At 37.1% G+C, this 16,078-nt stretch overlaps 2 protein-coding genes across 3 annotated transcripts in view; one reads left to right on the top strand and one right to left on the bottom strand.

Annotated features, from left to right (window-relative positions):
* Positions 1 to 8,216: 8,216 nt before the first annotated feature.
* Positions 8,217 to 9,888, bottom strand: exosc6 (exosome component 6). 2 transcript variants are annotated; one of them, XM_079258721.1, is made up of 3 exons: positions 9,609 to 9,888; positions 8,717 to 8,867; positions 8,217 to 8,590 (listed from the first exon to the last, which is right to left on the bottom strand). In XM_079258721.1, the coding sequence occupies exons 1-3, from the start codon at positions 9,884 to 9,886 to the stop codon at positions 8,312 to 8,314; spliced, it is 708 nt and encodes a 235-aa protein (XP_079114847.1). In that variant the 5' UTR covers positions 9,887 to 9,888; the 3' UTR covers positions 8,217 to 8,311. The 2 variants fall into 2 exon arrangements, with proteins under 2 accessions (XP_079114847.1, XP_079114846.1); XM_079258720.1 differs by having other exon boundaries at positions 8,217 to 8,867.
* A 902-nt stretch (positions 9,889 to 10,790) lies between these two features.
* Positions 10,791 to 16,078, top strand: part of aars1 (alanyl-tRNA synthetase 1) — a 37,407-nt gene continuing 32,119 nt past the window's right edge. The window contains exons 1-3 of the mRNA XM_079256089.1: positions 10,791 to 10,867; positions 14,698 to 14,855; positions 15,014 to 15,202. Coding sequence (XP_079112215.1) covers positions 14,712 to 14,855; positions 15,014 to 15,202 — 333 coding nt within the window. The 5' untranslated portion in view covers positions 10,791 to 10,867; positions 14,698 to 14,711. The remainder of the gene's footprint in view (positions 10,868 to 14,697; positions 14,856 to 15,013; positions 15,203 to 16,078) is intronic.

Genomic DNA, 16,078 nt, shown 5'->3' with positions numbered 1-16,078 from the left:
AATAGCTCTGAGATAATCAAGCTGGTTTACAACTTTTGGCTGAACTCCTAAAAACTTTCAGTTCTCTCGACTAAAGGTAAAGAAGAAAATAAATTAAAATCCTGAGTAATTTTCAAGCTTGATTTGTAATTCAGTTTCATTTTCATGCGAGTTCTAATGGTTGGTACTAGGGGTGGGAAAATCGAAACGAAAAATCGGAAATCGGGATTTTTTTTCTTCACAATTTTAAAATAGATTTTTTGTTAAAAAATCAATTTTTTTTTCAAATAAATATTCAAATAAATAAAATTATATCCACTATAAAATTTTTGTAATTTTCATTGGTTTTGTTGATCTTTTTACTTGTCTTCTTGGGCATTATAGCAGCAGAATGATGGTCTGGCTACCGTGTTGTTTTTTCCTAACTGAAATCAAGAAAAATTACTGGCAAAAAGAAGTTTTCTAAAAAAAAAATTGGTTTTTAATTACAAAAATCATCAATATTGAAGAATTTTGAGTATTGCAATTTAAATCAAATCGGCACCCGAAAAATCGGAATGGAATCGGGACAAAAGCATATCGTCACAGCCCTAATTGGTACATGTGTTTTTCAGAAATAAAAGGGGAGTTGTGTTAATCTTTCTCACACTAACCATATTTATATGCAGACTTTTTTTTTTCTTGTGATTTAAATCCTTCACATTTAAGATCTCAGGTCAACTATTTACATGTGCCGTGATAAAGGGTCTGGGCGCCTCCTGTGGTGGTGCCCTGACTCTATCAAGTGAAACTACATTTAATCAGAACAGTCATCTTGTGACATGTGGAAATTTATCATTTAATTTCATTGAGATTTATAAAGGACTTACACAAGTTTAAAAACAGTGCAGATTGTCCTTATGTAGCCGTTTTTCAGTCATGTTGTCCATTCAAAGCACTTTAACTCTGCATGTCACAGTCAGTCATACAGCACTTACATATGATCTGCTCTCTCTTCTCTCACACATTCAGACCTCGATGCACATTGTGGCATAATTCAGAGTTTTGCCTTTAGGCCTGTAGTATGTATGTAGCATGCAGTAGAAGCCTGCAATCGATCCACCGACTATCTGCTAGGTAGATAATTGCTCATCCTCACTCGGTCACAGCCTGTGTTGCAAGAAGTAAAACTTGAAGTCCACGTTGTTTTTTTATGTATTTCTAAAGTTTATTCATCAATTAATTCAGACGTTGTTGAGAACAATGCATGTGCGCCTCAATAGTCAGAACAGGTTTCAGTTTCGATTCCTGAGAAGTTGTAGGAGAAGATTCAGAATACTCTGGTTCAGCGATGCTGCAGTCGTAGCACCCTGGGCTGTAGTGGCAGACCGAGTGGTGGTGGCCTTTAAGCACATCAGAAATAGCAAATGAAACATTCAGGAAAGTTCAAATAGAAATGTTTTGTGTGGTTTGGGAAAAGACATTCACCTCATTGGAGTTAGAACCAGAGTTAGAGCTGGAGCGTACAGCTCGCTGCTGCTCCGTCTGCAGAGGGTTGAACATAACCTACATTATTCTTTAGTACACACACAATCTCACTCAGTATTCAGTACGATAATGTCATACTTACAGGCTCAGCCAGAGTCAGGCTCAGCAGGCATCCAAGAATAAGTGCTACCTTCAGCATGTTTTCAGAGATTTGACCTGTAGGATAAAACCATTCAATAAAGATGTACTCTCCTAAAAATAAAATTCTAGGAAGAATACACATACTATAAATACCTGGAAGTCCTTAGAGTTTTTGCAGACTGTCTCACAAATGGACAAAAAGGTTGTGGTGTTGCTCTGAATCTTGAGCTCCTCTTTTATACAGCTACCCAGGCTAATTTCTTGAGCAACTGCAATGATTGAGAAATCTTCAGCCCACATTTCTGGGTGTGACTAATGATTAGAGATATACTTTAAGACTGTGCTTTATTGACAAAGCTCCTAATTATTCCTGGAGTGCTGCTATGACTGAACTTCACTGAGCAAAACCATTGCAAGAGCATCTAATTGCATAACAGGTGTTTCTACCTTCAGCAAACTGTGTGGGACACAATAACAATGGACATTGGTTTGTTAATGGCATTTTTAACATTTGCATTTTGATGTTACAGAAAGAATACTTTTTATAAACTGGAAACGAATAAGCAGAAAAGTTAGGATGTCCTTTGTGATTTACTGTATTGGAAAAGACTTGAATAAGGATTAAAGAACTACCTAAAAACTATTCAGTTTCATGTTTTGTTTTACTTGAAGGTTCGAAAGGTTATGGTCACATAAAAAGAAACTACTAAATTACTAATAAGTATGGTGCATCTTGGAAACTACATTGGACTGGCGACCTGTTCAATCTGTCCTGTACCCTGCCTCTTGCCCAATGACTGCTGGGATAGGCTCCAGCTTCCTGCGGATGGATGGATGGATGGTATGTTGGAGTTGGATACCTATCCAATAATTAACAAGCACCAACAAACTATGATCAAGTAATCTGAAAAGAAGTATGAAATGTGAATGAAAGCAGTTCCTTGTATACTTCTTCACTGATAGTACATGTGAGGGACCGAGCCGAAAAACCAGAGAAGCACAAGGAATTCATTTTATTAAAATATAATGTCTACATTTATTTAACAAAAATAACAAAATAAATCTTTCAGTGCAATAACTTTGGGCCCATAAAAGAGGTCAAAGAAAACAAACGTCAACCTATATATATATATATATATATATATATATATATATATATATATATATATATATATATATATATATATATATATATATATATATATATATATATATATATATATATATATATATATATATATATATATATATATTGAATGTGTGACCAGTCTGATCTGGTCACACACCAGATCAGACTGTAGTCATCACCAGTGTGATCTGTTAGTCTTCAGGTAAGTTGATGCAAGATCGGTCTCATAAGTCATGAAAATACATGTACACTCCATCAGATATATGAATAACTTATTGTCTCTGTTCAGCATGACAGTTTTTCTTAATGTCTTATGCCTTTTATGCATCTCATATTACTGTTTGTATGTTTAGCCTTGTGCCAAGAGCTGATATTTTGGGGTCATGTGATGTATTTAAAGTACTGTTTCGACATCACATGCTACCATATGGCAGACTAGATGAAAGCAAGACCTTATAACCAAATTATTTTACCTTGGAAATATAAATTGTAATGAGAGTTAGCAAACAAGAAATACAGAATGTTCTTCAAGAACAGCTAGCTCGACTTTCTCTCCCAAAGTGTATGAAAGGATTCTGCTGGTTACACTTATTTTAACTATCATCAAGCATGACTCTTGTGCATCACTTAAATAAAAAATAAACCTAATTAAGCATTCAATGACTAAAGTTTATGTGGAGCAATAGTGTGCTTATTGTATTATTCACTGTCAGTAATTGGATCGCTGCTGTTTGTTCTGTATTACAATCTGACAACACAAGGCTTAGTTGGACCTACTGAAGGATCAATGAGCCACGTGACAGCTTAGAGCAAAATCAATGGATGTCCCAACTCTGAATATATTGAGGTCTGTGGACAGAAACAACACAAAAAAACACTCTAGCAAAATCCTCTACTGTAATATTTAGTGTTAATTCATAATTATACTGAGCAAGGAAATTGATAAGTATGTAGCATGGAGATTACACACTCACAAATAGAGGTACCAGCTTGTACCTAAAAAGGTACAAATGCTTGTCGCTGGGGGTGTACTCTTTTGAGAGACATTTCTGTACCCTTCAGTTCTGGTCTATTTTTGTACCTTATCAAGTTCAACCTCACCTTATCAAGTTATGTTTTTTATGTTTTCACAGCATTAGGCCTGGTCCATGCAACTTAGCAATATTATCTTATCTTTAATCTAGAAATAATCTTCAAAAACTCAAAATACTGACCAGACATACACTTAGTTTGCAGCATCTGACCTTCATTGTCTGGTGTAGTAAATGACTGTTAGTAGTACTACTGTCATCACTCAACTCTGCTCTAGTTTGTAACATTACAGCCATTAACATGACATTTTTCAATGCTGCAGGTACCCTTATGGTCGAAATGGTACAAATTTGTACTTTATGTCACTTTGAACCCTTTTTCGTACTCTGAAGGTGTGCTTCTGGTCTCTTAAAGACCAGTATTGTACTTTTGAGAGAACATTTCTTTAAAATGTACCTATAGGTACAGAAATGTCCTTTTCTTGTACCTCTATTTTTGAGAGTGTAGTCAGCTCTAAGCAACCTGTCTTTCTGTAGAAAATACACTTTCTTTCATAATGTCCACTATGGAATTTTTTACTGATCAAAAATAACAGTAGATCAAACTTTCAGTTTGTAGTCAAGCATATAAGATTGTGCCATTTTCAAGGGATTTGGCCTGCCAAGACAAATCTAAGGAGTTTTTTTAAACAGAAGATCCTCTTACTAACTAAGTAATGAAATCTTAGACTGGGGAGCTTGCAGTAATGAAGTAATCTATTAGGTACATAGGATAAACTGATGTCACTTCACAGGTATCTGAGTTTCAGCTATAATCACCGAGCAAAAGAACAGGTCGGCTAGGAAAATATATCACTAATGACACTAAGCAATATGTTTATGAATCTTGGATAAATATTTTAACTCAATTTACAGTAGTGGAAACTAACCCTTCCTAAAACATGACAAGACATAAAAATTCAAGCTTAAGTGGGTGTTGTCTATGACTTTGGTAAACCGCTAAATCACTTGAATTACACCCATGAGACCAGGTATTTCGAGGAATTTCCAAATGCGATTTTGGTATAAATGTTTGGTAACACTGAAGGGTTAAGTCATTATACAACTGTAGTAGTGCAGTTGACACCTGAAAGTAAAACAAATATGTAATTCTGAAATAGAGACTACCATTATTATTTGTAATAGGTGCAATAAAGTGAGTGCAGCACATCAATGCAACTCAGTCTCCTTGTAAATTATGACACACACCATGAAACAGGGGCTGCACGACAAGAAGGTCGCTGGTTTGATCCTCAGCTGGGGCGAGGCTTGGACAGTGGCCATTCTGCGTGGAGTTAGCGTGTTCTCCCTGTGTATGCGTGGATTCCTCTCACTGTCCAAAGACATGCATGTTGGGTTAATTGGTTACTCTAAATTGCCCCTAGGTGTGTGCGTGAGTTGTTGTTTGTCTCTGTGTGGCCACTGCTCTTTGCCCAAAGACTGCTGAGATAGGCTTAGCTTCCCGCAACCCTTCATCAAACTAAGCGGTTTGGATAATGAATAAATGAATAAACCTTGACACAGAGGCGGATTATTTCTTAATGATTGCTCCCTCCCCAACAGCTCTGCTCCCATAAATATATATAAGAAGCTCAACAGTCAGAGCATCACCTTCCTTCTGTGAAACATTCTGCTGAAGCTGCGAGGACTTCAAGGTAACCATGCTGAAGGTAGCACTTATTCTTGGATTTCTTGGATGCCTGCTGAGCCTGACTCTGGCTGAGCCTGTAAGTATGACATTATCGTACTGAATACTGAGTGAGATTGTGTGTGTACTAAAGAATAATGTAGGTTATGTTCAACCCTCTGCAGACGGAGCAGCAGCGAGCTGTACGCTCCAGCTCTAACTCTGGTTCTAACTCCAATGAGGTGAATGTCTTTTCCCAAACCACACAAAACATTTCTATTTGAACTTTCCTGAATGTTTCATTTGCTATTTCTGATGTGCTTAAAGGCCACCACCACTCGGTCTGCCACTACAGCCCAGGGTGCTACGACTGCAGCATCGCTGAACCAGAGTATTCTGAATCTTCTCCTACAACTTCTCGGGAATCGAAACTGAAACCTGTTCTGACTATTGAGGCGCACATGCATTGTTCTCAACAATGTCTGAAATTATTGATGAATAAACTTTGGAAATACATAAAAAAACAACGTGGACTTCAAGTTTTACTTCTTGCAACACAGGCTGTGACCGAGTGAGGATGAGCAATTATCTACCTAGCAGATAGTCGGTGGATCGATTGCAGGCTTCTACTGCATGCTACATACATACTACAGGCCTAAAGGCAAAACTCTGAATTATGCCACAATGTGCATCGAGGTCTGAATGTGTGAGAGAAGAGAGAGCAGATCATATGTAAGTGCTGTATGACTGACTGTGACATGCAGAGTTAAAGTGCTTTGAATGGACAACATGACTGAAAAACGGCTACATAAGGACAATCTGCACTGTTTTTAAACTTGTGTAAGTCCTTTATAAATCTCAATGAAATTGAATGATAAATTTCCACATGTCACAAGATGACTGTTCTGATTAAATGTAGTTTCACTTGTAAAAACAAGATATAGAGTCAGGGCACCACCACAGGAGGCGCCCAGACCCTTTATCACGGCACATGTAAATAGTTGACCTGAGATCAACTATTGAATGTCTACAGCACCCTGGGTGCGCACTGCCATTTTTTGTACACAGAAGTCACTGAGCATGTCATACTGCTGAGTATTTGTCACAGTCAGCAGCATTTTAAGTTAAAAGATGGGCAAGAGGGAGGGGGGACAACTTTTTTTTAAGGCAAATTAGTATGAATGACAAAATTAGTAATGAGCATGTTATGCATATCATCGTGCCACGTATTTGAAGTACACATAAAATCTTTGGAAAGGCTGGAAATGTCTAAGCTTGTGTATGGACAGAATGACTTCTGACTCTCTTATTTTTGTCCTTTTTCACAATTAAACATTTAACCATTTAAAATGTTTGTTTTAACCCTTTCACACCATGAGATACCTGTCGGTGCATGCTTTTTAAATTCATTGACTCTATTTGCCAGGCACGTAAGATAAACAGTCATTTACAGAAAAACAGATCTGACACAAAGTTGTTGTCAATCATATAGTGATTTGGTTTCAGTTTCCACGAAGAAGTTGTTGGAGAATAATCTGGTTCACTGATGCTGTTGCACCCTGGGTTGTAGTAGTAGACCGAGTCGTAGTTGCCTTAAGAGAAACTGGAATCAGTGTTATTAAACATACAGCATTGGAAATCATTAGGAATTTTAAAGTAATTTGTTTTTAAGTGTGATTTGATTATTTTTAAAAAAAAAAAAGATAAGAAACTCATCTCATTGGGGTAAGAACCAGAGTTAAAGCTGGAGCAGACAAATCGCTGATACTTCATCTATAGTAGGTTTAACATTACCAATATTATTTCAATGCACACAAATCAGTTTGATAATGTCACATTTACAGGTGGAGCCAGAGTGAGGCTCAGGAGGCATCCAAGAATAATGGTTATAGGGATCACAGCTGTTGTTAAACTAAATCTCCAAATCAAATCTCAAGCTTTTTTTTTTTTTAAATCAAACTAATAGGATTCAAGAACATTCAAATATACTATCACCCCGTAAGTAATTACGGGAGAGTATTATAATTATTTTTTAAGTTTTCAAAGCTGCAGCAGAATGTCTCCCAGATGGACAAAGTTTGTTGTAATGTTGCTCTGAATTCCTAAACTATTCTTGTATTCAGAAACAGTAGCAGAGCTGTTTGGAAATATCAATCATTAAGAAACCTAAAACGTCTGTCTCAATGTGTGGCTAATGTGTCAAGGCAACAAGATCTGAAAAGGATTGGATGGCAATGTTGCTCAAATTGTTTGACCTTTTTTTTGTGTTGGCTGATTCTCCACCCTCATGAGGTAATTGGCAAACATATGTTGCACAGTCTAATACCAGGTGTAGTGATCACGAATCAAGAGATTTAGTGGTTTTGGATTTCTGCTTGTTGCTCTACTGATATAAGTTGCTTAAAACACCACAACAGAAGTGTGTTACCCTCAGGTGCTTCAGAATGACTGAAGCAGGATAAACTATCTATACACCCAGTCTGATAGTTTCTGTTTATTTCTTTATCATCAAAATGCAACAAAATAATATAGCATATCCCAGATATGAGGAGGCACAAACTTTAAAATGAAAAGCCTAGCAGAGTTTATGAACTATTTCCAGATAAATTAATAACAATTGCCAAGAAAAGTCCTATATTGGAAATCAGATCCATGAGAAAATACGTAAACGTGCTGTTCTGCAGTGGACGTTGCCGCCTGAAAGGACATTCAGAATGAACAAATAGGCCCAACTTCTATTTACTGCAGTTTAACCAAACATAGATTTCTGGGTGCAAAGCCAAAAAAATTCTTGAAATCAAAAGTCTGCAATATATTTATTAAAAAAAAAAAAAAACAGGTTCAGTTATCAAGAGTAAAGACTGACAGTTGTGATCTGGAAAACCCATAAACCATGCTTTATTTGCTTTTTAACTCTGATGGTGGGGGGGCAGCCTTGCGCACAGCCTTGACCAGTGCTTGTTGGATAACTGGGTACAGTTTATAACATCCCTCAATGCAGGTCCGAATCCCTGCCGTCAGAGTCTCCTCAGCCATTTCCCCATCTGACTGCAGCCCAGAAATCTGGTTGAGACTGGGAAGGAAAGCAACGGTCAGGCCGCCCTGGTTCTCACTGCTGCCTGAACTCCAGCTGTTCTCCTCCACATACGTTGGGTCAACCAGGTAGGAGGCACCATCCTGATGAATGGAACATCCAAGCACAAGGTCATACATTTCAATCCCGGCATCTGCAAGCGCTAAAGAGGCACATGTGACTGCATGGGCAAGAACTGAACCACTGTTTTCCAGCACCATCACATTGACCTCAATCTGAGAGCGGGGGTACTTGTGAAGGCACACAGCTGGCTGTAGACTTTCATGTAGCATCAGAGAGAAGTCCTTGTCCTGGCTCCCCTGGATCCAAGATCCCCTCTCCGGGCACGAAAATGGAGCAAAACGCATGTCGGTGGTCAGTCTAGACCCAGACAAAAACACATCAATGTACATTTCAAAGCATCATTAAAAATGCAAAAGGGTTAAATGTCCTGCAAGACTCAAGCTGACTATTTCTATGTTATTTACAATGATGTGCTTCTGAAGTTTTATCTATTAGGGCTGTGATGATACGCTTTTGTCCCAATTTGATTCGATTTATATTGTGATTCTCACAATTCTTCAATATTGCTGATTTTTGTAGATTTAAAAACAAAATAAATGAAAAAAAACAACTTTTTTTTGCTCATCGTTTTTCTTGATCTCAATTATGAAAACAACACAGTAGCCAGATCATCATCCTGTTGCTGTGATGCCCAAGAAGACAAATAAAAAGATCAATAAAAACAATAAAAATGACAAAAATTTTATAATGGATTATTTTTTATTTGTTTGAAAAAAAAAATTGATTGTAAAATTGTGAAGCAAAAAAAATCCCAATTTCCGATATTTCGATTCGATTTTCCCCACCCCTATTATCTATATACCTACTTTCTTACTTTCATTGCCTTTATGCAAGTATATGCATGATTTTTACTTATTTATGTGTCAGAGCTTATTTTGTGTTTTTCATCTTAGTAAACATCGATTCTAACAACCACACCATTGGTTTGCATTTTTACAGCTTATAAATTCACTTAACATTCAACCCAGCAACCCTAACCTGAAGTGTTTACACTTCTGTAGGACAATACAGATAAGTAAACACATAATCATTAAATACCTTCCACTTTTCATGTTGGTATCATCTTTCCGTTCTGTCTCTCTGGGACCATAAACGCAGCACATCAGCTTGGTGTTTCCAGCTTCTATGTAGGCGGAACCTTTGGCTTGACTCACCAGGCCGCAGCGGACAAACACCGGCCGGACATCCACCTGGTCCCGCTGCCGACCGTCTGCTCTGGGGCCATGCGGAGGGAGAACCGTTGGGGCTCTGCACGTAAACAGAGACGGGCTTTGAGACACTTCGGGCCCGCGAACACGTTTTGTGTCAGTCGGCATGGTGCGTTGAAGCTGCCAGTCCCACATGAATCATCTCCGGAGAGAACTACGTCAAGCAGAGAAGAGTTCCGCACATGAGAAATATCTCATGCGGGAATATTTAATCATTATAATAAACAAAACTGTCATTAAAAATATAGAATTACTACTTAAGTTCTCATATATAATAATAATAATAATAAAGACTGCACATAAAATGCTTTATTCGTAAAAATAGTTAATGACAAATGTTTAACGGAATCATTATGCAGGTGTTAATGCACAGCGGTCAATTCAATTCAATTCAAGCTTTATTAAGGACACATAATCCAGATCCATTGAAATAGAAAAATAAAATAAAATCAAATGAGAAAAAAAATGGTAGATACAACAAAAGAAGAAGTGCAATGCAAGAAGAATTACAAATATAGGCAGGAGTGCCAGTTTTTCCATATATTAGATGTGAACCTGACAGAGCTTATCCTAGGATGGATAACAGTGGTCGTTTCTTGTTTTCCAATAATCTCATATGGAATCGAAGTTTATACAAATGATTAAAATAAACCTTCAAGAGAGTAAATATAATGCGAAAAAGTACATCTGAAAACAAAATATCCTACAGAACTGTAGGAATAGAAATAGTCTCAATATGCCTAAATTCTCTCAACGATTATGGTATATTTTATCAAGTCTGAATACTAATTCAGATCGAATTTAACAGATATCTAACTGGGTGGAAAGTATATTTACACCTGCGTCTTTTTCATTGCATCAGCCAAGGCACTAAAATCTGCAGCACTGATGTGGCGGGCTCATCTAAGATTGACAGTACAATGATCCAATGAGAATTGACGTACGGTGACGTTACAGTGCAACTGGACCAATGAGCCGCGTAGATGGGCGTGTTCACATCGTCTACGCTTTCCTTTTGGCTGAACAGCGTGGATTGAAGCGGTGAACTGAGAGCTGTTTCTGATTCGTTCTACAAGAACAGCGATTTCTGTGAGTAGTATTATTTGCTTTTATGCTTCCAAGATTAACAACTCTTACTTTAACTATTAGCTTAGTCAGTTGTCTCTCATGGCTGTGTTCTCAATTCCCTTGTTAAGTTGGAAAAGGAGAGAAGTAGCCGGACCGGCTAACCATTATCTTGCTAACCATTAGCTCCAGCTAGTGTTTCTGACCAGCATGCTACAAACCATAGACTGTATATATATATTTGTATATACTGTATATATCATATACACTCTATGCTACAAACCACACACTGTTTGTGAAGCTGATGTGCACAAGTCACTTGTAAAAATCTAGTTTAAACGTTCTGGTAGAAAAAAAAGTTAATCATCATGGGTGAATTTAGGATTTGCAAGAGAATCCCATGTTAATATTTGTGGTTTGAACCAGTCAATGTTGTGATGTGTTTTGGGATTTTCCACTAATACGGATGTTTGTTTAGCATACATGGTTTCACTTTGTACTAACCTCCTGATGTATCTTTTAAGTAGGGGTTGGAAAATCAAATCGAAAATCAGGATTTTTTTTTGGCTTCACAATTTTAAAATCGATTTATTTTTTTTTCTTCAAATAAATAAAAATAATTCGCTATAAAATTTTGGTCATTTTTATTGTTTTTTTATCAATCTTTAAACTTGTCTTCTTGGGCATTACAGCAGCAGAATGATAGTCTGGCTACTGTGTTATTTTTTTCATCATTAAAATCAAGAAAAACAATGAGCAAAAAAATAAAAAATTATACATTTATTTTGTTTTTAATGTACAAAAATCAGCAATATCGAAGAGTTGTGATAATCGCAATTTAAATCAAATCAGCACCCAAATGATCGGAATGGAATCGGGAGAAAAGCATGTCGTCAGAGCCCTACTTTTAAGTGTTGTGCCTACAGATGTATGTTATACAGAGGCACCACCAGGAATTTTGGGCCCTATGAAAGACAGTGGCATGGCCCCACCACTAAATTACAAATTTTAGATTTTTGTTTTTGCTTCAATTGCTTCAAGCTGATTTAAAGAAAAAAAAAAAAAAAGAATCTTTTCATGGGAATAATAAATACCTAGGGCTGTGTTTAACCCTTTATTGGCAAAGTGACTATTTTTGAACACTTTGTTTTATCAGTTTATATTACTGCTATATTTTATTACAACCTTTTTAAGAAAATATGTATTATTTTTAATTAAGGTTTAATTATTTTCTTATATAGTTTGTACATCTCTTTGGGCCGCTATCAAGTCATGGGGCCCTTAGAATATTCCTAACCCCCACCCCTCCCATATGGCGCCTCTGATGTTATATATTCATGTAAAGCACTTTGAATTGTTTTGTATCTGAAATGTGTTATATAAATATAACTATTGTGTTATATCAGCATGAGTTAGCTTGATTTGACCACATTTTCCGCTCCTTGTTCTGCTCACAGTTAATAGATCCTCTTTTTTTTGGCTCAGTAATTTCCCATAACTAGTTTCATGTGCAGCAGATAAGGCTGTTTGACAAGATGCATACCGTGCAAACTAACCCAAGGTGAGAGACGGGGATTGGAAATCAATAATTGGAAAGTGTGATAAATAGCTGCAATTAAATAAAAGTAGTTGCCCTCTCAAATTTGCATTTTATATCAAATATATATTTTCCTTCCAGTTCAAATTAACGATCACAGTGTTGGTCAGTTGGATGAGAAAAGGCTATCTGACCTTGGGTTTTGGGAAGTGATGCTGATTTAACTCTGAAACCTATTAATAAATGTAAACAGCATAGAAATTATAATGACAGGTGAATATATTTTCTAGAAAATAAAAAATTGAAGTGGAGGAATCCAGTTGTGCCTAATCCATATCATTAAATACATTATAGTACCTTTCTCATAAAAGCTGTTAGGGGTGGGAAAATCATGATTTATTTTTGCTTCACAAAATCTTTTTTTTTGTTTTGTTTTTTTAAACAAAAAATCCATTTTTTTCCCCAACTAAATAAAAATAGTCCACTATGAAATTTTTGTAATTTTTATTGTTTTTATTGTTCCTGCATTATAGCAGCAGAATGATGATCTAGCTACTGTCTTTTTTCTCATTGAAATCAAGAAAAATGACAATTAAAAAAAAAGAGTTTTATACATTTATTTTGTTTTTGATCTACAAAAATCAGTAATATCAAAGAATTGTGAGAATCGCAATTTAAATTGAATCGGCACCCAAAAAAATCAGAATCGAATCTAATCAAGACAAAAGCATATCGTCACAGCCCTACTAATCAATATCATTAAATACATTACAGAACCTTTCTCATAAAAACCATAGAAAGTGATTTACATGAAGATTACGTGTTGGTCTGAAAGCTACAAGTTCATCTATAAATATGACCTCTCAGTCAGTGTGTGTGTTTGTTTTTCTTTCCTCACGCCGGCTGTAGCTCAGGTGGAAGAGTAGTCGTACATCAACTGGAAAGTCGGTGGATTGATTCCTGGCTTCTTTATGCCAGAATGTCCCTGAACCTCTTGCACTGGTTCTCAGTTCAGGTCCTCAGGACCCCCGTCCCGCATCTTTTACACATGTTCTTCCTTCAAAGCACCTGAATCAGATTATTAAACTTCCTCATCAAGTTATGCAGCCTGTTAACAAACCTTTTATTACCTCTAAAACAAAAATGCAGGGAAGGGGGTCTGGAAGACTGGAATTGAGAAACACTGGTCAATGGAGACATAAACGTGTGTTAGCACTTAGTATAATAACAGTAGAAGTGCTATGTGTGTGTATTGGTGAATGTAACCGCATATAAAAGCGCTTTGAACAAAAGAGAGCTTTATAAATACAAACCATGTAAACTTCTCATTAAGTCTGTAACCATTCACTAGGAGAGAGTTGAATGGGAGACCTTTGGTCAGAGGCTAACTTACAGGGACGTCTAAGTTAGCTGTTATTACCCTGTTCGTCTTTGCAGGACAAGAATCGTCCTAGTCTCTGTTAACGCTGTTATTCCAGGCGATCACATGAATTAATCTTTGCATTTAGCAACCAGTTCACATTAATTCCAGATGTATGACTTACAGGTTTGCCTACATTTGATCACATGATCAGAACAAAAGTAGCAGCTGGTTTTGGTCTTACCGGTTGGACGATACAACTGAGTCTCATCTCCATTTGTATGTCGCAGTTAAAAGAAATTAATGCAGTAGGGCAGTGACAGCTGCACCTTTAGTTTGCTTTTGACACCAAAAAAAATTATTTTTTTTACTTATTTGTCTACCTTTTAGGGTTGTGACGATATGCTTTTGTCCCTATTCCATTCCGAATTTTTTGGTGCCGATTCGATTTAAATTGAGATTCTCACAATTCTTCAATTTTGCTGATTTTGTCGATTAAAAACAAAATAAATGTAAAAAACTTTTTTTTGACTCTTCTTTTTTTTTTTATTTCAATGAGGGGAAAAAACAACACAGTAGCCAGACCATCATTCTGCTGCTATAACGCCCAAGAAGACAAATAAAAAGATAAATAAAAACAATAGAAATGACAAAAATTTTATAATGGATTATTTTTGTTTGTTTGGAAAAAAAAATTTTCAAATTGTGAAGCAAAAAAATCCCAATTTTCGGTTTTTCGATTTGATTTTCCCACCCCTACTACCGACCATCACTAACTTAGCAAAAAGGCCAAATGATTTGGTTTCTTGGCTCCTGGAAGAGAAAATGTTGCTCTTGTTGTCTGTTTCATCCAGAATTATTTCTTTTACCTGGAAACTAACTGATAAATCGCAGCGGTAATTGGTGGTTTTTGGTTAAAAACATTCATTTCTAAAAGCATTTCTTGTTTCTGACCAGAGAGCTGATTCAGAATGGAGTCTTCATTGAGTGCAGCTCAAATACGTCAGAAGTTCATCGACTTCTTCCGTCGCTATGAGCACCAGTATGTCCACTCATCCTCCACCATCCCACTGGATGACCCCACGCTGCTTTTTGCCAACGCCGGCATGAACCAGGTGCTCACCATGGTGCTGTCTGAAGCACCTCTCTGCCTCTGCTGCTCTTACTGACACTCCCACTCATTTTCAACATGTCGACTCCATGTTTGAGATGTTAGAAAAGGGCAAACTTTCAATAAAGCTCAGTTTATAAATTTAATACGTTTTCCTTTCAGTTCAAGCCCATCTTCCTTAACACCATCGATCCCTCCCATCCCATGGCCAAGCTGCGTCGTGCAGCCAACACTCAGAAGTGCATCCGAGCAGGAGGCAAACACAACGATCTGGACGACGTGGGGAAAGATGTCTACCACCATACCTTCTTCGAGATGCTGGGCTCCTGGTCCTTTGGAGACTACTTTAAGGTGCCATATTGTCATTTGATCAGTCTACTGTTGCCTCACAGTTCGATAAATACCAATATTAAAACTTAAGGGCTGAGAAGAAGACAACACTTTCCCTTCAGGAAATTGTTGGTTTGAATAAAAATACATTAAATAACAATTTGTCTGTTAGATTTATGACTCAGTGGCGAGGTACCAGGATGTACTGATCAATTATCAGTCCTATGGAGTAGTTGATAATTGAAGTATTTTAGTGTAGCATTTTCTGTGATACTTTCCAGGGTTTCTGCTTCATGTTGATGATATTGACGCACCGCTGCGGCAAAATAAAAGCTGCCATATCCTCAGAATTTGAGGGATTTTTTCAGATGTTACAGATGTAAATTATAGTGTATGAATGGATCCATATAAACATAAAGTCTATATGTGCACACATTTATGGACCATAATAAGAGAGTGAATTGTTCTCGGGAAACGGGACAATGAGCAGTTGACTCTGTAATTATATGTGTAAAGTCTGGGGCAGGACAGGGTTCTGCACGCTGCGGTGTCGGCGTCTTTCAATGCTGCATGCAGAACATTCATTTAGGTACTTTCTCAGCACCTCGATCAGCTGTTCAGTAGCCAGATTGTAAAATATGTCCACAGGAAGCGGAAGGAACCCAAGGGAGAGAGTCGGGTAATAATAGAGAGGATGATTTATTCTGACTTTGTCCTCAAGTTCTGGGGAGTAGAAAGGATATTTATGAATACTCTGCCAAGTGCGATATTTACCTGTGTGGTATTAGTGATGGAAAAGAATTCAACATCTCAGGCCTGTTTACTAAACAGTCAGATGTGGTGAAAGAGAGAGAAGTCAAGCGGGTGAGTAGGCGAGTGGAGCAGGGAGGCTGTGGC

This window comes from Telmatherina bonti, assembly GCF_933228915.1.
Source record: "Telmatherina bonti genome assembly, chromosome: 2".
Taxonomy (NCBI): domain Eukaryota; kingdom Metazoa; phylum Chordata; class Actinopteri; order Atheriniformes; family Telmatherinidae; genus Telmatherina; species Telmatherina bonti.
This window is presented reverse-complemented; position numbering and strand designations above follow the sequence as displayed.

Excerpts from the sequence above, each read along its gene's own strand:
- exosc6 (XM_079258720.1), bottom strand. The coding sequence starts at position 9,886 with ATGCCGACTGACACAAAACGTGTTCGCGGGCCCGAAGTGTCTCAAAGC. Across the intron at positions 8,868-9,608 it reads ACCAACATGAAAAGTGGAAG|ACTGACCACCGACATGCGTT; the intron begins GTATTTAATGAT and ends GTCTGGGTCTAG.